The sequence below is a fragment of the Argopecten irradians genome, chromosome 5, assembly GCF_041381155.1.
Source record: "Argopecten irradians isolate NY chromosome 5, Ai_NY, whole genome shotgun sequence".
NCBI lineage: Eukaryota > Metazoa > Mollusca > Bivalvia > Pectinida > Pectinidae > Argopecten > Argopecten irradians.
Window position 1 is genome coordinate 37,300,010 of NC_091138.1, and position 21,524 is coordinate 37,321,533.

At 34.2% G+C, this 21,524-nt stretch overlaps 1 protein-coding gene across 1 annotated transcript; it reads left to right on the plus strand.

Annotated features, from left to right (window-relative positions):
• The first annotated feature begins 297 nt into the window (after positions 1-297).
• On the plus strand, positions 298-17,238 carry LOC138323724 (nucleolin-like). Its single transcript, XM_069268523.1, has 14 exons — positions 298-428; positions 2,732-2,827; positions 3,490-3,531; positions 3,821-3,848; positions 5,496-6,209; positions 6,494-6,541; positions 6,814-6,996; positions 7,725-7,769; positions 8,216-8,260; positions 8,537-8,672; positions 13,318-13,463; positions 14,424-14,577; positions 15,760-15,923; positions 16,430-17,238. The coding sequence occupies exons 1-14, from the start codon at positions 399-401 to the stop codon at positions 16,564-16,566; spliced, it is 1,968 nt and encodes a 655-aa protein (XP_069124624.1). The 5' UTR covers positions 298-398; the 3' UTR covers positions 16,567-17,238.
• The last annotated feature ends 4,286 nt before the right edge of the window (positions 17,239-21,524 follow it).

A 21,524-nucleotide genomic window follows, 5' to 3' on the forward strand; every position in this document is an offset into this window, starting at 1 on the left:
TAGAATAAATTATGAATTAGATTCTAATGATATAATCTCATTTTTGTCTACAAATAGAATTTAGCTCTTACATATAACTTAACATTGTATCTTCATTGGATATAGGAGCTAACTATATTATAAGTGTTCCTGACTTTAGTATGTTTACTTGATTTCCTAAATCTAGTTCATTTTCGTACTATTTGTACCCTGATTGTATATCGAGTCAGCCGATTCATATATATCCTTTGTTGATGTGAAATATTACTATTTTTTATCAAAATAACCAGACGAGACACTTATTGTTCAAATTGTTAAAATTTGTCGAAAATAGAATCCTGCGGTTCGAAACTAACGTTCTAGCTTTACATACTGCCCACGTGCACTTTCCCGTAAATTTACAAACACGTGGATCAGAAATGCCACCAAAAGGGAAGACTAGAGCGAAGGTAAAATTGCGCATTTTTTTCGTTAATTTCGTTATCATGTATTCATGTTTGTATTTACTCTATGGTAAAATGAAAATACTCCAAATGCCTGCTTCATCGGGTAGACACAGTGCGGTTTCGGCTCCACAACGTATCATGATCAGTGAACATGGGATTCATTTTGTACAAACAATGTGTACATAAAACTTTTCATAATGGACTACATATGCAATGAATGCATAGTATTTTATGTAATATCATAGACCTACTGCACGTGTATAGACCGAATAATCAGGTTGGTTAAACCATCAACTTGCGCTTTTTCTGCAAAACTTTTAGAAAATTGTACTTTATCTTGGCATTTAAAGGGATTTTTTTAAAGATGCTCCACCGCCGACAGAGCATAAATGATTTTCATTATTTGAACAGTAATTGGTGTTTAATCGTGTATATATATGTCTAATTAACACACAAATGATATAAAATATCTTATTTTGCCTTTGGTGCAAGCGCAATCAGTACTTCATTCCATATAGGATATAGAGGCACGGATTTTTTTCGGGATGCAATTAATTATTTTTCATATTTTAAACTTGAAGTAAAATTAGAAGCTCAAACTGTTGAATGGTGGTAATGGTGTAAAGTAAGAAACTTTTGTAACTGAAGAAAAATACTAAATCGTCTGCTCTTGTTTTTAATAGTGAAAAAATACTATTTGTCAGCGGTGGAGCATCTTTAAGTCATGTATCGGTACTGTATGCTGTAGAAAAGATATTACCTTCTGACTGACTTTTTATTAGAAAAACATATGCTTAATTACCGTGATATAACTCGTAATACTGGTTAATATTGCAAAAGTGGAGTCCATGGGTAACTATATGATATGTAAGTTATATTTGCATGCACAAATGGATATGTAGTGTAATAGGGAGGGTTTTCCACAAGAGACCCGGAGAGGCGATCTGACTGTAGCTCCCGTTATATGTATAAGTCCCAAATCGTGATCGTATAGTATTTTTAGTATACAACAGAGTCCACAGTCGTCACAAATCCTCTCCGGATCCCGTTTCCTCCACAGGTTACAGGCCTGTATCACAACAAGTTCGATCTCTAGGATGTAGCGGAAGCACAGATACTAATCCAATAACTCAACTAGGTAAATACAGGTACAAATAACTATTTATTATATAAAGACAAGTAATATAGAATTGATAAAGAATATATTTACAATAGTGCCTGATGTAGACAACTTACAGTAAGAGAAATAAGCATACAGTCGTCGTATATGTAGTGAAATCCTAATTATATAGCTACAGAACAACAAGACCACGTGTTCCCAAACACAGTCCAACAACACCTAACGGGAGACAACCGACCTACCAAATGTTCCCAACTCTAAGAGACATAACTAACTGCGTAAATAGGTTTCCTATGGATGTCTAAGCCCTAAGCCCCTGACGATCCCCTACTACACTGTGCGAACTAGGTTTCCTATGGATGTCTAAGCCCTAAGCCCCTGACAATCCCCTAGAACGACACAAACCCTTGTTAGCCATGTAGCTCTCAGTATAAACCCAAATGGTAGTTCAGAGAATCCGCAAGTGTTGCACTGTTGACAGTGCACGGCGTGGTTCTGTCCCTAACCCATTCTCCCTAGTCAAGACCAAAGCTTCCTTAGAAGCAGCCCCTTTTATAACGACACATCAACCCAGTACCCCAAAGTGACCACTGATTGGTCAAAGTCCGGTCAGAGCACCATATTTAGGTTAAACCGTTGCTACAACAACCCACCTACACACTAAATATAACTTCCGCTTAAATACAGACAAGGCTCAACTGACTGATAAACACCTCCCACGTGTACCACACGTGTAGTCCGGCCAGCGGTCATCATCGGGGTGATCATGAGGACAACTAGGTTGATGAATGTGACTGCTAAACAGCAAACACACCCTAGATAAGACCTGTTCTCACGGTTTTCCCCTGAATTTGGGTCAAAGATACATAAACAGATCACTGAAGTGAAGACTTAGAAGAGTGCAATAACAAATATACATACTGTAGAAATAAATGCAACAATGATAGAAACCCGTTCTATCACAGTAGCAATTGTAACCATGTTATATTTTTTAGTACCTACATATTCAAGTATTGCATTTGTGCATATAACTGTAACCGTTATATATACATATTTATATGCAAATTATCATTCTAGGCTCCTGAATTTGTGCATTTAAGTATTCTTAAAAATTATTGCATCTATTCGAATTGTCATTTCAGACTACTGAATTACTGTATAGATGTTAAGTATGTTATCATTTCAGACCCCTGTGGCACCTAAAAATGCCACAAAACTGCAACCACCAAGATCTGCTCCAGCAACACGAAGGACACGCTCATCGGTTCAAAAAGATGATGAGGTAAAAAAAAATGTATTGTGTTAATTAATATGCACAAATAGTTTTACTACATGTTCATCAAATGTAAATGGTGATCTGACAACATCCCATAAGAGGTCATGTTCAGATGACCCTCTTATCATGTGTACTTCAGATCAAATGCATTTGATAATCAATTGTTAAATGCCATTTCGCCCCAGTATACATATACATTTAGCTTTGTAGTGCTCTTTGGGCGAGATGACTACGTACACAGAAATAATTCGGACATCTTTTTACAAACTATTTCGTCCCAAGTCAAGATTCTGGCAGCAGCAATTTGATTGGCCATTTTTCAAAGGTCACCAGAATGTGACCCCTAATGGGATGTTGTCAGATCCACTTAGTATCAATCGTAGTGATAATAAAGGATCTTTATTTTAAACAGATTGGGTACCACATGATATTTACACTGTAAACCCCTGCCGTAGATAGAATTAAACGTTTGTGGTGTATGTGGAATATACATTCTTTAATTCTATTTACATGTAATTAAAGTTGTCTCTAGGAAAGGATATTGAATGAGTTGCAACTTTTAAATTTAAATTACATAAATATAAAGCTTGAAATATGAAAAAAAAAAATAGAATTTTCAGTATACAAAATAAAAGCAATATTAATGCCTGAAATTATTATGTTTGCAGACAGAGGCACCTCTCCCGAAGAAACTCTTTTTGGATGGGCAGGTATACATACTTATTAGTAAATCAGTGTTATATATCAATTATTTTTTCCGAGCCTTTTTTCAACATCTTGTATTATATTACAGTAATATATACCATAATGTTTTTAAAGCAGATAACATCATTATTCTGTACAGTTTTGTCTCTTGTTCAATACAAATTTCTTTATTCTTTTGGATTCATGCAAGTTATGTAGTTAAATGGTAAAATATGTTCTCACAGATTGCAACAAATAATTAACTATTGAAATAGTTCTTGAAATTTTATTTTAATGGTTTTATGATTTTTTTAGGATGCTGGAAATTTAGAAGCAAGAAAAGGTGAGTAGAGATCTATTTCTAGTTTGCTGTTATAATTAGACACCATATAGTCTCTCCCAGACTGCATTGTAGTCCCCACATTTCACCTCTGAAAACAGCCCACAGAAATTTCAAGATTCTTGAAACACGTTTTAAGGACGCATGTTAAATTCTTAAAAGATATTGTAAGTTTCCTTTTGTATTATTTTCCTGTAAACAACTGTCAGTTCTGACATTTATAATTTTATCATTCAATATCAAACCAAAGAGGTATGGACTCTTTAGCAGATACACTAGATTTACTTGTGAATAAATAGTCACAATTTGTTTACAATGTCTGACGTTCACTGTGACTTCACTTATGCACAGTTCGCAATGTATTAAACAATCATCGTGGTGTAATATTATGTGACCCAAGGTCAACAGCCAGCCAGTTCTTGAGCCGTTGATGACAGAGGTGAATGTGGGGACCGCAATGAACCCTGGGAGAGATTAGTTAGACACACCATACAGATGAGGTTTTAATGCTCTTGGATACTGAATTCAGATGAACTAGCTGTCTTTTCAAATTGAATTACACTTAAAGACAAGATTATACAATTCAAAGCTTTTATTGAACACAATTATTTTGGAAATCTGATCTCTATCCTAGATATTTGTAAATCTTTATGATTTCTGTATACAGTGTAACTTCCCGAAACCGAACCTTCTCAAAACCGATCACCTCTAGAAACTAAAAATGGATGTCATGTATGGAATGAATTCCTCTTTATTAATAGTAAATAAAACTTCCCAAAACCGATCCCTCCCAATTCCGAATACCGAACGGAATAGTCAAATGTAACTAAAATACACTTCTGAAAACTGGCCTTACCTGAGCGACTCCGATAGTTTGCATTGAGGTCTGATCAACCGACCTTGAAATACACACGTACCTGTATCCATAGTTGTCGCATGCCATGTCCTGGGGCATGTATACAGGTGTGAAGGCTATAGGTATATATACACGGTAATTATGCCAGAGATGGTGGTGTAGTTATATATATATTTATTTAATCATGTCTTTTTTTTAGATATTCAACGAAGGTTTACTACGTGCACTGGTCTGGCGGTTTGTTTACTGTAGGAAAACAAGCAGAGCTAGTAATAAACAGAAAGTTTCTTATTCAATTTTGAGTCTCACACGGGTTATTTATTTACTTATGTAGTGGTCAGATAACGTAAATTATCTGTATGAAGAAACCGAAGCCATGTATTACTTTGTCATATAATGCCCAGCATCGACTGATCATCGTGTTATTAGACCATATTTAATTTGATTCTTGACGTAACCGGAAGTGATCGGCCAGATGAGAACATCCCCAAAAACATTCACGCAACTAACTACGTTTATTATAAGTGGTAACAAAGTCAAGATCGTTGTAATCCATTCCTTTTAATGGTATGATTTTCTCATTTGTGATAACATTTACATTAACAATTACTATCGGTTGGTTATAATGAACACTCGTCAGTACAGTGTAGAATAGAAAATGACTTCCGATCAATAAAATCTGGTTCGTTATGATCAATATTCGGTTCACTTCTCTAAACCGGCAGAAATTCTATGCACCGGGAAGTTCCACTGTACAAGGTATGCATAATAACATAGATTGTTTTGTTTTACAGATGGAAAGAATACACCAGCTAAAAAAGCCCAAACACCAAATCCTAAAACAAAAACGCCCAAGACACAAACACCAAACTTAAAGACAAAAACTCCTTCTAAAGTAGAAACTCCAAACCCAGCAACAAAGTCTGCAGAAAAGCCAACTCCAAAAATGAAAGTAGAAACACCTGCAAAAGTGCAAACTCCTGTATCAAAAGGAAAAACACCAGCAAAAGTGCAAACTCCAAATGTAACAGAAAAATCTCAAGCTAAGATGCAAACTCCAAAATCGGCAGCAAAGACACCAGCTAAATTAAAAACTCCAGATGTAAAGACTCCTAAAGTAGAAACTCCAGCTCAAAAGACAAAAACACCAGCTAAAGTAGAAACTCCAGCTCAAAAGACAAAAACACCAGCTAAAGTAGAAACTCCAGCTCAAAAGACAAAAACACCAGCTAAAGTAGAAACTCCAGCTCAAAAGACAAAAACACCAGCTAAAGTGCAAACTCCAGTTCAAAAGACAAAAACACCAGCTAAAGTGCAAACTCCAGCTCAAAAGACAAAAACACCAGCTAAAGTGCAAACTCCAGTGTCAACAGCAAACGTTTCTCGTGCAAAAACTCCAGTCACAAAATCACTGGCTGCTGAAGGATCAGCAAAAAAGAAAACTCCATCTCTGAAACAGGAAGAGGTAGAATCTGATGACAGTGATGATGGTGACATTGAAAATACAGGTGAGTTATGGAAGGCTATCTTAAATATCATACTTATATTTAGTGTAATTCTCAAAGTTTATTTTTCAAAGAGAATGATTTTTGATACAGTAAAATTTGTTTCAGTGCAATAAAAAGATGTTATGAAACATTTATTGATTAATATGAAATACATAAGCATGTTGGATATAATACAATATACCCTAATTGATGGAGTTTGATATCATATTGCAATTGACAATCATTCATAAAAGTGGTATAGATATATTATGATTAATCAAAATGAATAATTTTTATTCTTGAAGACAAAGCAATCTTAGATGACAGTGAAGATGAGAATGATGAAGACATAGGTAAATACAATTATCTAAAGCTATATATTGAATATGGGAATAAAGCAAACACACAATTTACTCATTCACCCCTGAAAACCCATTTGAATGCTTCCAATTCAAAGGCTTGAAGAGTTCATTATGAATTTCCAGTGGTCAATGAGATCATTATGGTATTACATCATTTCTCCATCTTATCTGTCGAGAGAATTATTTGGAAAAATGATTGAAAGATATTTTATCCCCTATTACATCTCTTATGACTTATCTCTAGTTTTACACTTATATTATAGCTATGGAGAGTGATGACTTTGAAGACATTGACGATGATGAAGATGATGATGATGATGATGATGATGAAGAAATGGTTGAAAGTGATGATGATGACGACGAAGATGATGAAGAAGAAGATGATGATGATGATGATGATGATGATGAAAAGGAAAAGGAGGAGGAAAAGAACAAAGAAAACACAGGTGATTTATTATAGGAAGCAGATGCTATCCTATCTCGTTGGTGTTGATCTGTCTACTCGTTGTGATTCTTTAATGTCAACCAGAATCTTAATAACATGTATATGATATATTAATTAACCCTATGTTTCTTATAATATCATCAATATTAGTTTTGAATTTATCCACTGCTATTTGAATATGGGATCTTTTTATTCCATTATCAATTGATATCACACGATATAATTAATATTAGTTTTTCTATCAAACTAAATACCTGGCATTGTTGGACTTTGCTTCTCATGATAGTTTGTTTTCATGCTTGCTGAAAATGCTTGATTGTTCAAAGAAAAGTCAGGTTACTGTTGTTAAATAATAAAATGTCAATAGTCTAAAATTCTGTTTAAAGTCATGAAATGTCTTAATCATAAGGTTTGTTGAATTCATAAGGTATACTTTGGCCTCCATTTTTGGCAGATTCTTATTTATATGCTGGTACATGCAAACAATACTTAGAAACTAAGAAGAGGGAAATTCAGAAACTCATACAAACGTACATAGGTCTATATCTCTATTGGACTGTCTACCATTTTGGTTGATTATAGACTTTTACATCTATGTAATTATATAAATAAAAATAAGACGCATATATCAATATCAACAGAGTACATGCGTAGCATCTTGTAGGTTTTTTACCTCATTGGATTTTTTTAATTTAAAAATTGTATACATGCATTCATTTGCTTTTTCAGTTGGAGCAAAAACATCAGTAAAGAAACCAGACACAGAGGTGCAAGGTGAATATGATGAAACTTGAATCTCTGTTACAATCCTAAAATAAAAGTTATATCAAGTCTGTAAATCTTGTTTCAGAAATGTTTACAAGACATCTGTTTCTTTCCTTCCTGCAATGAGTGTTAAAGCTCTCTTGGTTCATGATCAAGAATGATATTCTAAATGATATTGTATTTGTGCCATACATTTTGGTTGGAAAATTGATTTAATATGCAACCATACCAATATTATAATATGCATAATTGATTTAATCTAAGATATATAATACAATATATATGTATATAAATTTTAATTATATGAAAGTCATAAAGATGGTTTTGAAATGTTTCATTACCATGTTGGTGATGAATGTTAGCATATCAAAGGCACCCCTACACAGATGCGTATCCTGCAAATATTACAAGCGTGCATTTAAGAATAGTTATATAGCTTCAAACTTGTATTTCAGTTGGAACAAATACATCCCTGAAGAAACAGGACACTGACTGGAAAGGTGAACATCAACAGTTTTACTACAATATATAAATAGATTGATAAATAGATAAAATAAATCGATATATGAAAAACAAAATACATCAATACATACCAAAGACTTTCATGTTCAGTCAGGGACTTGTGTTTGCTGCACACTTCTCTTTTAGATATGTTAAACTTTTAAATTTGTTCTTTAAATGTGAGAATTAAGCTTCTAATTTGGTCAGCTATGCAAGTTATTAGTCTCCCAAATGGCCAGGAAATTTGTTATCAACATCATGGTTGTTTTTTTCAGATGTCCTTGACAGAAGGTCATTGTTTGTGAAAAATTTCCCAAGTAAAACGAAGGTTGCAGACTTAAAAGAATTATCCAAAGATATCTTAGAAGTATTCGCCAAACCATATCTAGGCAGTAGAAATGGAAGTCTACCGTAAGTATAAATATAGCTGTCCGAATAGGATAGTAAGTGTTATATACATTGTAGGTAGTTAGTAATATTTCTGTTGTACCACTGTACTGGAGTATATGTAGTTTATAATGCTCAACTTTCCATTAAGACATAATAAATGGAAAGTACAGAATAGCCATTGAATGTCATTGACTGGTTAAGTCTGGAGGAAGGATTGACTTGCTTATAATTAATAAGGTGCATGGCTAGTTAAAGTCAAGGTGATTTGGGGGCAGAAATTTACATTTAAATACATCTTAATTTCAATATTTTACTGATTTTTGCACTATTTTGAGCCCACAACGACCTCTCCCATGTTGTTCTGGGTCAAGCAATAATGCTACAGCAATACAGACTCTGATTTTGTGGACATTTTCTTTTCTGGTGTTTACAAATGAAAGTCATGTAACAAATGTTTTTATTTTTTTATTTTCCAAACAATGTTGTAACAAAGACTACATTAGCCACATATACATGCACATTACTGCCATTTCATTCCATTCTGGCATTTTCCTCTCATACACTAGAAATTACATTGTTTTTTATTATTATTTATGAAAAGGGGGCAGGGGGTAAGAAAAAAAAAACAGATGGGGAGGGGGGAAGGAGGTAAAGGGGGATAAAGGTATGAAGAGGGATGGTATATAAACTAATAAATACCGGTAAACAATTAACATAAGAGATAGAAAGGGGAAAAAAAGGACAGAAAATGGATATCACTTCACAGATCTATACAAATTTATACATAGGGCAAGCATGACACATGGAAAAAACATGTATAAATAACTATTTTATTTCAATTTAAAATATGGACAAACTGTCAGGGGTTTGCAAGTTCCACCAGTTTTAACCATTTTTGCCAATCTTTATTGTGACTTGCTTATAATTAATAAGGTGCATGGCTAGTTATATAATTATAATGAAGGTGATTCGGGGGCAGAAATTTACATTTAAATACATCTTAATTTCAATATTTTACCAATTTTTTGCACTATTTTGAGCCCACGACGACCTCTTCCATGTTGTTCTGGGTCAAGCAATAATGCTACAGCAATACAGACTCTGATTTTGTGGACATTTTCTTTTCTGGTGTTTACAAATGAAAGTCATGTAACAAATGTTATATTCTTCCATATTTTCCAATTTGGATGCAATTCTGGTAATCATCAGTGAATATTGAGACACAGATGCCTTGTCATCACATGCAATCTAAACGGGACAGCAAGATCGACAGAAATATATAACATACCCGCTCTCTCCCCCTACCGCCTTTAGATTTCATAGGAGGTGGGGGTATAACACATATAATTTCTTATATTCTGTATTTGCATATTTCACAGTTATATGCCCTTTCAGATACATGTAGGTATTGATTGTGACGTCATGTATTTGCGAGAGTAACGTCATACTTTTTATAAGCAATTACATGGGTATATATACCCTTACAAAATAATGATGTTCACAATCAATCACCTACTCGCATGGCAGGTAACTGTAGCATATGCAAAGAACAGAATAATTAGTTAGTATGACAGAATTCTTCTCATACAAGTTACCGGGTAGTTATTTATTGTCGGTGCAACTTTTGAGTAGGACTTTAACATAAAATTACACAAAGGTGTTTGACGTTTAGTTGTTTCCTGTTGGTGATGCTAGAAGTTAGAACTATTAAAGGCTGTGTTGTTATTTCAAGTGTATACATGTATATAAATATACTCTTACAATTGCACTATTTTGAGCCTGCAACGACCTCTCCCGTGTTGTTCTGGGTCAAGCATTTGTGCTACAGCAATACAGACTCTGATTTTGTGGACATTTTCTTTTCTGGTGTTTACAAATGAAAGTCATGTAACAAATGTTATATTGTTTAAGTGATTAGAAAAATAATTTGTCATGCATTCTTTGATACTTTATTAATATATATATACAGAGTCCATAAAAGTGAGTCAATTTGAGTGACACAAAGATACAAATTATACTCAGAGAAAATAGTGATATAATCAGATGAAAAAGGTTTATTCTCTGTAGATAATGGACTATTGGTGTAGACTGGACAGACAGCTAAATAGCCAGATAAAGTGCCGTAATACACAAAGTTTTAGATAATCTTTGCCCATTCTTATATCTAAATGATCTATCATTTTAAAAGCATCATTTTATTGCTTTGGTGTTAAACTATATTTACAATTAATTAAGCTTTACATTTTGACAAGTTTAGATAATTTGGTTTTGGCCAATTCACATTTGTATGCTATATATACTGGTGCATGCATAATAAATTTTTGCACTATTTTGAGCCCACAACGACCTCAACCGTGTTGTTATGGGTCAAGCAATAGTGCTACATTAATACAGACTCTGATTTTGTTGACATTTTATTTTCATGGTGTTTACAAATGAAAGTCATGTGACAATATATATATATATACTGCTGAAGATTCCAAGATTCAGTCTTAACTGTTTTGGTAAATATTAATGCACGAAAAAGTCATCAGCAAAATTTTGATCGTAATCAATCATTTGATTAGTATACTGGTGCATGCATAATAAATTTTTGCACTATTTTGAGCCCACAACGACCTCAACCGTGTTGTTATGGGTCAAGCTATAGTGCTACATTAATACAGACTCTGATTTTGTTGACATTTTATTTTCATGGTGTTTACAAATGAAAGTCATGTGACATATATATATACTGCTGAAGATTCCAAGATTCAGTCTTAACTGTTTTGGTAAATAAATGCACAAAAAAGTCATCAGCAAAAATTTTGATCGTAATCAATCATTTGATTACTTAAAATACATAGTTGATGTATAATACATAGTTGATGTATAAATTTGAGTCTATTTAAGTGACACAAAGATACAATAATGATGTTATCGGATGAAAAAGGTTTATTCTCTAATCATCCTCAATACTCCAGGGGTTCCGATCACTTTCGATCTCTACTTAGTATTGAGAATGTTCTCTAATGGACTGAGAATGTTCTCTAATGGACTCTGTAGTTGTAGACTTGACAGACAACTACAGATCTAGAAAAATGGATATACACATGAAAAGTTTTAGATAATCTTTGTCCATTCTATGATCTTCATTGAATCTAGATCTATCATTTTGAAAGTATCATTTCATTGCTTTATTAGTCTACATTTAACTTTAGCTTTACATTATTGCAAGTTTAGATAATTTGTGTTTGGCTAATTCACATGTCTATATATATACAGGACATAACTGGTACAAATAAAATAAATTTTTGCACTATTTTGAGCCCACAACGACCTCAACCGTGTTGTTATGGGTCAAGCAATAGTGCTACAGCAGTACAGACTCTGATTTTGTTGACATTTTATTTTCATGGTGTTTACAAATGAAAGTCATGTGACATGTATATTCTATTAAAGATTCTAGCAAGCAGTATGAACATAGAAAACAATTTTATGGTAAAATATAAATTTTATGTCATCCATTCTTTCATACATACTGTGTGCATTCAAATGACAAAAGACAGTATATTATTTTAAAAAAATGTTGTATTCAGATTAAAAAAATGATTATATATCCATTTCTGTTTCCATGGTTGTGAACTAATCATTTAAACAAAAAGCCTTAGAACAAGTTTTGGGACAATTACTGCATATTCGTTATACTGCATATTTCCTCTCAGTGATGATCTTCATTGAATTCATTTTCTATAATGTTGGTAACTATCATACTTTAACATAGGAAGGGCAATTCACATGTGCATATTAATAGTCATATATATGAATAATCACTTAATCAATTTTTGCACTATTTTGAGCCTACAACGACCTCTTCAATGTTGTTCTGGGTCAAGCAATAGTGCTACATTAATACAGACTCTGATTTTGTGTACATTTTATTTTCTGGTGTTTACAAATGAAAGTCATGTAACAAATATCAATCACGTAATAACTTGAGATTTGGAGACTCTGTTTAAATTGTTTTAGTGATTATTAACGCACAACGAAAAAGTGATCAACAAAAAATTAAATAGCCATCCACTTATATAGTCCATATACAAGTGAATGAGTTTAGTGACACAATGATATAAATAACAATGATGTAATTAGATGAAAAAGGTTTATAGTCTAATGGACTCTGTTGTTGTAAACTAGGCAGACAATGACAAATCTAGAAAATTTGATACGCATTGAATAGTTTCAGATAATCTTTGCCTATATTTTTTGACCTTCATTGAATTTAGATCTATCATTTTAACATCATTTTATTGCTTTGTTAGACTACATTGAACTTTATCTTTACATTTTTGCAAGTTTAGATAATTTGGTTTTGGTTAATTCACATTTAAATATACTGGTACATGTATATCAAATACTTGGCACTATTTTGAGCCCACAACGACCTCTCCCATGTTGTTATGGGTCAAGCTATAGTGCTACAGCAATACAGACTCTGATTTTGTGGACATTTTATTTTCATGGTGTTTACAAATGAAAGTCATGTGACAGACAATCAATTACATGTAAATTTTAACATTCTTATCATGGGTATGTATGCCATGGTTATGAGAGTCATGGACAGTCGGACATTATTAATTTATATACATGTACCTTTGTATTTACATTTGCTTCCACTTTATTGCAGATGGGCAATTTTACGTTTTAAGAATGAAGAAACTGCTGTGAAGAACCACAAATTTCTGAGTGGAATGATGATGGAAAAGAATAAATTGTATGTTGACTATGTTGGTGCAAAGAGCAAGACGGCTACCAAGCAATACAAACAAAATGGTATGTATATTTATAGGATTTCAAAGAAGTGTTCATTTTATATTGACATCATTGTTAATGCCATTCAAATGGAATTCCTGTACTGACACAAATTTGCTCCAGATCATATTACTCAAATGACATTATATACATATATGTGCAAAAGAAATAATGGACAAGTCGCTGAATAAGAAGCTGATTAAGGAATAGATATATTACATATATTCTTCTGTCATTCTCACAACAGGACTATAGCTTATAGCTTATAGCTTATGTAGCATTTGACTCCATGTATCAGCACAATTTTGTAGTTTCTTTTCCTGTTCTCAGACCAATGGAAAAAATGGTGTTTATGTAACAAGTATAAATTCTTATGAAATAGCAATCTAATAAAAATTAGACTTTTAATTCCGCTCCACTATAATGCTCTACTTTGAACTCCAATACAAGATACAACAATGGCCTTTTCGGGGTCACCTCAGCATCACCCATGGCCTAGAATAGGAACATCTCGGGACAAACTGTTAGCCGTTTATACTTCCGATAGTATCACACTGAAAATTTTGTTGGCAAGACACTATTTGACTAACCACAAGGTCATGCTGAGGTGACCCCGAACGGGGCATTGTTAGATCTTGTATTGGAGCGTAACGCAGAGCATCGTAGTGGAGCGGAATTATAAGTCTAATTTTAACTATGGATGTAATAGAAAAATAAAATTCAACTTAAAAATCTATATGTTTGTATGTGAAGAAATTAATTTGTTTTAAAGGAATCCTAAAACTGGTTTCTTTCCCCGACCATTCACTTTAATATTGTAATAATGTTCAACTTTTAGTTGTTTGTTTATTAGAAAATATACGGTTTATAAATGAAATCTATTGTTAAACCGACTATTGTGTAATATATTGTTTTGATGTGGGACTCAACTATTGGCTTTAAGTGTATCCAAAATTATGTATGTACACTTTCCTGTTACAGTTCCATTAGACCCTTTACTGTTGTACGTGTCTGGTTTGCCAAACACATGGACGGAGTTGGATCTCAATAGGCTATTCCCAAAAGCCAAATCGGTTCATTTCCCCACCTCTAAAAAACACAAGAAGGCGCACAAAAAAGTTCTCAGTGCTGTAGGGTAAGTAAACAAAAAATTGCCTTGAAATTTGTACTGACAAGAAAATCGTGGAATCCATTATGTTAAAACACTAATCTTTGTTCTACTCTTCCTTTCTCGTCTGAAAACAATATAAAATAACCAAATCTGTCTTGAAATCATAAATGAACAACTATGTCTAACCAGTCAAATGGTATGATCGAAAAACAGTGTCATCCATCCCATTGTGTCTGGTCATACCCTCCCAACCTACTCGACTTTGAAGGCTGGGCATTCATGTCTTATAATTACAGATATTTCTTGTCCTATTTCAAAATATCACATTTCTTATCATTTTAGCATTTTTATGACAGGATATACAATGTGCATAGTCATACTAGTAGCATGTACATGTAGTTGATGACACCCATGTCTGTCTTATAATTTAAACATATTTTATTGTAATATTTAAAGGGACAATTCAGTCTAAGAGAATATTAAAATTTGTATATATATCGGGAAAAAAAACCCCAGTTCTAATGGAAATTAGATCAGTCGGTTTTACTGTGATATGCCATAAAAGCCCATGGTGGTTAAATGCGTGTGAAATGTTCAAACTCGCTCGCTGTCCGCCTTTACACATTGTGGTCGAACATCTTGTATGCCGAACCCTGTCCCTTGCTCGAAGAGTAATGCAACTTTTGTCTAGAACTGCTCAAATCGCTCTGACAGTAGTGTGTTTACCTTATTAGGTGAATTGTCTTGCCTAAAAAATAATTTTATCACCTCCTTAGTGGTTATGTAGTTCATTTGTTTAACGTGTGTAACTTCTGCTCGGTTATATGGGTACAGCGTACATATTGTATCTGCTTAATCGTATTCATCAATGATTTGTAATTACAACGGTATCAATTAAAAAACTAAACAATAACATGAAATTTGTCGATATTTTATGCTATATGTTTCATAAGAAATGTAGAACAATACATTTATGTCATATTTTGCTTCTTGGTTATGTAAAAGAAATAGCCTGAGTGAATTGTCCCTTTAATCTATACTTTATATAGAACGGGTTGGGGCACAAGTTTTCCAGCTTATATGAAGCCATGTCTATCATATCCCAGCAATGTTACTGACATCCCATTCCAAGTTTACATAGAGCCAGGTGTATTTGTGTTGAACAGACATTTTCAGTTGACGTTAAACAGAATTGTTTTGTTATAGGTTTGGGTTTGTTCACTTTGCCAATGAAGCTGCAGCCAAACAAGCACATGACAAGATGCAGGGGAAGATGATAGATGGCCGGACACTGGTCGTTATGTATGCTCACAAGAGAGGGACCACAACCCCTGCTAAAAGGAAACCTCAAGTAGATAACAGACTTGACGGTGAGAACAAAACTTTTAAACAGAAACTTTATCGATTTTATAACAATTACAAAAACGGTTCAAATCAATCACCCCTGAAGACACATTTTGACACTTCTAAATCAAAGACTAGACCAGTCCATTATAGATATCAGGGATGAATGGGTTAATAATCTTTATACTGTGTGACATGAAATGTTCATTGTAAAGAATACACCTGTTGTTTTTGTCGTCGTTGTAGAACCACTAAACAACCAAATTTTGTTTTACACAACATTGTTATCTACAGGACAACCATGACTATTTCTACTCATGAAATACTTTGAAACCTCCAATGAAACCACAAAAGGAGATACCCACGAACATGTCATGCTATATATATGTATATACAGTCTGTACACAGTAGCTGGAAGAGTAGTGCTTGAGGGTTCGTAACTTGTGAAGAAGCCCAGATTAGCCCAGAGAAAATTCATATAGTTGAAAGGATGACTACATCATAAAAAATGCTACATTTTTCTTTGCTACAGCACCAAGTACAAAAAAGGTAAAGTTATCAACAAAGGAGGATGACGATGATGATGATGATGACGACGACGACGACGATGATGATGATGATGACGACGACAACGATGATGATGATGATGATGATGACGATGACGATTGATGATGATGACGATGATGATGATGATGATGATGATGATGATGATGATGATGATGATGATGATAATGATGATATTGATGATGATGATGATGATGATGATGATGAAGATGATAATGATGATGATGATGATGAATAAAATATTTTTGTGTAATATGTGGAAAATAAGATTAATTGAGGAAAAATATTCTGTGATATTTAATGAAATTTGATTTAAAAGGCATTTTCATGGATCTTAAAATAGATGTCATTGATCATTCAATGTAAGATTTTAACATAAAGTTGTGATTTTGCAGATAAAGTAGTTGTCCCTATCAGTTTCTTCTCAATTACTATAAGGCCAAGAGATTTAAGTCCTGTAGCACGTTGAGATGAAGGTCTCGGGAGTCATATTTGCAAAAATATTTTATCAACTTCATAACCATGAACCCCACAGACCAAAACCATGAACCCCACAGACCAAAACCATGAACCCCACAGACCAAAACCATGAACCCCACAGACCAAAACCATGAACCCCACAGACCAAAACCATGAACCCCACAGACCAAAACCATGAACCCCACAGACCAAAACCATGAACCCCACAGACCAAAACCATGAACCCCACGGACCAAAACCATGAACCCCACGGACCAAAACCATGAACCCCACAGACCAAATAATGGGCCTGTAAAATGATTAGATGAAGTTAATTCTGAAATGAATTACGAGTTCAAAACTCAAATGGTGTAGTTGCTAGGTACTGACCTCGGTTGGGTGATTTTTTTCCTGGTAATCAGTCTTTCATGCACCAGGTCAATGTTTGGCACACTGACTGTACAAACGGTCAAACAGCAGTATAAAATTGTGATTTTATTCACAGGTAATAAAGTCCAACACTTTGATTGTTAGTAGAAAAAAATGTTGATGAAATTACTTTTTCCACCCAATACAGTTTACCGTAATACATTCTATTACTAAGTAGGGCTTTGTATTACCGTGTACAGTTATAAAATGATAATGTACCTACTTGATAGGTATAGGTAGCACAAATGGAGTTTATGAGAAACAGATCTTTTCATTCTTTCATTTAAACATTTTTGTTACCCCCAGTGGTATAGATACGATTTGATACTTATATTTTATTCAATTTTGCCATGTTTTATAAAATGTTGTACATGAAAATGTAAAAAGACAATAAAGAAAAGAAAAAAAAAATCCACTCGATTTATTATGCTTCAAACTACTGTATTCGCTGTAATTAGCTCTCAGGGCGTTTAAATAATTGTAATATGGGGGTCACTTATAAATAAACCAAAATGTAAGTTGTGGACAAAAAAAGCCATATTTTTAAATCTTTCTGTACTCATGGTACATTAATCTGTTACAGTAAACATGCATATGTGCCTTTTATCCTTTGAGACACATTATTTTGTCGTTATTCACATGCAAGACTTGCAAGTTCATGTAATATGGGATACAATGCTGATGTCAGAGGTATCGCATGTTATAAAACATCCTTCAATCTATGGAAAGGGGGCGTTTATACAACTCCCAAAAAAGGGGACGGGCACTTCTTATGGTGAACGCTGTCTGGAAAATTAGCAATCTAGAGGTTTAGGCCAGAAAAGCAAGTGTTCAGATAACGGAGGGTGTATTTTGACGCATCATTACTTACTGTTGATACATGTAAGCTGGTAAGGAAAATAAAACCAAACCCAAAGGGAAAATCTCATAGGATATTACCTGAAACATTAACTAAAATAAATAGGAGTGAAATGGTATTTTCAAAGCTACCTTAGAAACATAGTGACACATCCTCAATATGATGTTACCATCACTGTCGTTATATCTGCATGTACCCCTGGACTATGTCATAGCAAAATTGAAGGTTAAATATGCAACATGATATGGACATAGGTAGTTTCATTCTTTGCCATTGATTAGTCAGTTTTGTTCTCCTGAAATGCCTTTAATTTCACTAAGACTTATATAATTAGTCCAAAGGTGGACAAAATATATGATGTAGAATATCAAGGATGGCGGGGAAACTAATACCTAATACACTATACAGGTTAGGTATGTATATGTAGGCAGTTAAAGAGGGAAAAACTGACCAATCACAGGTGTACAGAGTTCCTTTGGAGATTACAGAGATCTACGCCTAACTTCAAAGCCATACAGTATACGGTTATTCAATTCTTTTGATGTACATCAAAGGACCAAACTACATGTCACATCTGCTGTCGCACAGCCTTCAGTGGTGCTATGACATATTCCAATGGTGGATATGACGACAGCTCCGATTTATTGAAATACAGCTTATGTAAAAAAAAAGAGAGAGAACTAAGTTTGTATGAGAAATCGGGTTGTGGAATATTGCACCTTTATATTCCAGGGGTACTATAAATGACAATAACTCTTGGAGTATCGAGGTTGGGAGTATTTAGGATGGTAGACCCATGAACCTATACAAGCTAGGATAGGGATCCCAGTGATTTTGTTAATGCATGGGGGTTCGTACATGTACCAATACATGTATGGTTCTATGGCAGTATGGCATTTCCCTTCAATGCTGAAACTCGTCTTGATACTATACGTATTATCCATGTTTTAATAGCGGTAAGGCATTGACCCTATATGCTGAAATTCGTATTATTCAGAAGTGGTACATTCATATGAAGAATTCCGTTTTCTCATTAATAAGACAATATTAGAAGACCCAATGGTACTTTGGTACTAACATTGAAACAGTTTAGATTCTATTAGTTTTGTTTTTTGTTTTTTTTTCGTTCAACAGCTCCGAAAGTAGTATCTGGGGTAATGCAAACAATTATCTCGTACTGACACTATCCCAAAACTGATGGTTTTCGGATATACGTGCAGAGTAATTTGGAACAAAACTTGCTCACGCAGCACTGGGATCATCCCCGATACCCCAGGGGTTACTATAGGTTATGGAGATAAGCCTCAAACTGTACAATATGTGGGGGAGAGAACTATATCGAGGCCCGTCAGAGTCGAGATCTGTTCTCTCTCCCACATATTGTACAGTTTGAGGCTTACCTCTAACTTAAAACATAGCAAGTCTTTGTGTTAATAAAGTACAGTTTTATGGTCATCTGACCCGAAGGGTCAGGATGACCTATACATGTAGTCGTCATGTTTCGTCCGTCGTCGTCCGCCGTCCGTCATGCGTTAACCTTTCACATTTTGAATTTCTTCTCAAGTTCTACCAGTCCGATTTGGCTGAAACTTGCATGAAATGATCCTGATATGGTCCTGACAAAGTGTTGTTATTTTTTGGGTCGATCCGAAATCCAAGAAAGCCGCCATCTTGAAAACACATTTTGAACTTCTTCTCAAGTTCTACCAATGCGCTTTGGCTGAAATTTGCATGAAATGATCCTGACATGGTCCCGACAAAGTGTTGTTATTTTTTGGGTCGATCCGAAATCCAAGATGGCCGCCACAGCCGCCATCTTGAAAACACATTTTGAACTTCTTCTCAAGTTCTACCGGCGCAAGTTGGCTGAAATTGCATGAAATGATCCCGACATGGTCCTGACAAAGTGTTGTTACATCACTGGTTGATCCCAAATCGAAGATGGCTACCATGACACGATATCTAATTAATTTCCTATATGATTATTGCCAAGGTAGTCAGATGACCGTTAAGGCTCTTGGGCCTCTTGTTTCAAATATAAGCAAGTTTTTTGCCTTTGTCTACTAACTCATGTAACTCTACAAATATGCATTCAACCATGACAAATCCGATATAGAGAATGGCAACATAGAATTACCTTTGCCTGTGTTCTATATGTGATCAATAGCATTCATGAACGGAATGCATGAAGCATGCTTTTGGGTTGGACAACTTTCTATAAATCCACTTTCACCATGTCCACTGACAGTGATGGATGGATATTACTTTTTCAATTTAAGCGATATAAAAAGGACATTTCTTTCCTATGTCTGATACGGTAAAGAAATGTTATATGAAACTAGACTTGCAGTTTAGGTGTCTTGCTAAAATGATCGCATATAACAGTGATTACAAGGCCAGTTCAAAACAGTCGGTGCCCCCAGAACTTTCATTCAGGAATACGGAGGATTTAAAAATGTCGACCTCTCTTGGGACAATCTTTGATTTATTATTATGAATATACTAAATCATTATGCACACATGTATCTTTATACCATGTGCAATTCCATTCAACACAGCCAATTGGATTTAGGTGAAATTCTGAAATGTTGTTGAAACATTAAAAAAATGTAAAACTACAATAGATGATTTGGAAATTTAAAGTCAAAAGTGTTGTACAAAATCAACAAGGTTTCAGAAAGCGGGAAATGGAGTTAATGCTGTAGATAAGTGTTAAATGGAGAATTCATAATAAGGTGGACAAACTTTTTCTGTGATATATACAAGAATTCTGCGGATGTGTTTAATTCAGCATCGATAGAGGATTAAATTCTCTTTATATTCATTGTGTGAAATTTTTTCGTAATTTGGATTAAAAAATAATGGAATATTTCGGCAGGTTGTGTGTCGTGTATGCCTGGATACCTATTCACCCGTAATGTGTAACTCTCTTATAAGTTCCTTTCACTGTCTTATATGTGACTGTCTTATATTAGATTCACATATCAGACAGTAAAAGGTAACATATAGAACAGTTACAGGTAATTATCCGATAATCCGGGAGTTAAAGTACAGAAACAACAATAGATGACATCACAACTACATGTATGTTTTACACGTAACTGACATTATATCCAACCCTGGACTATCTCATGGTAAAACTGAAGGCAACCAATCACACCTAGGCCTAAAATGATTTCCTTTGAATACTACAGAGCGATGCCCAACTTCAAAGCCACACAGTACAAATGTACAGTCAACTACAGTGTATCGTTATACGGCTATTTTTAACGTAATCAAAAGACTAAATTACCTGGTCCGTTGCCTCCAGTTTTAC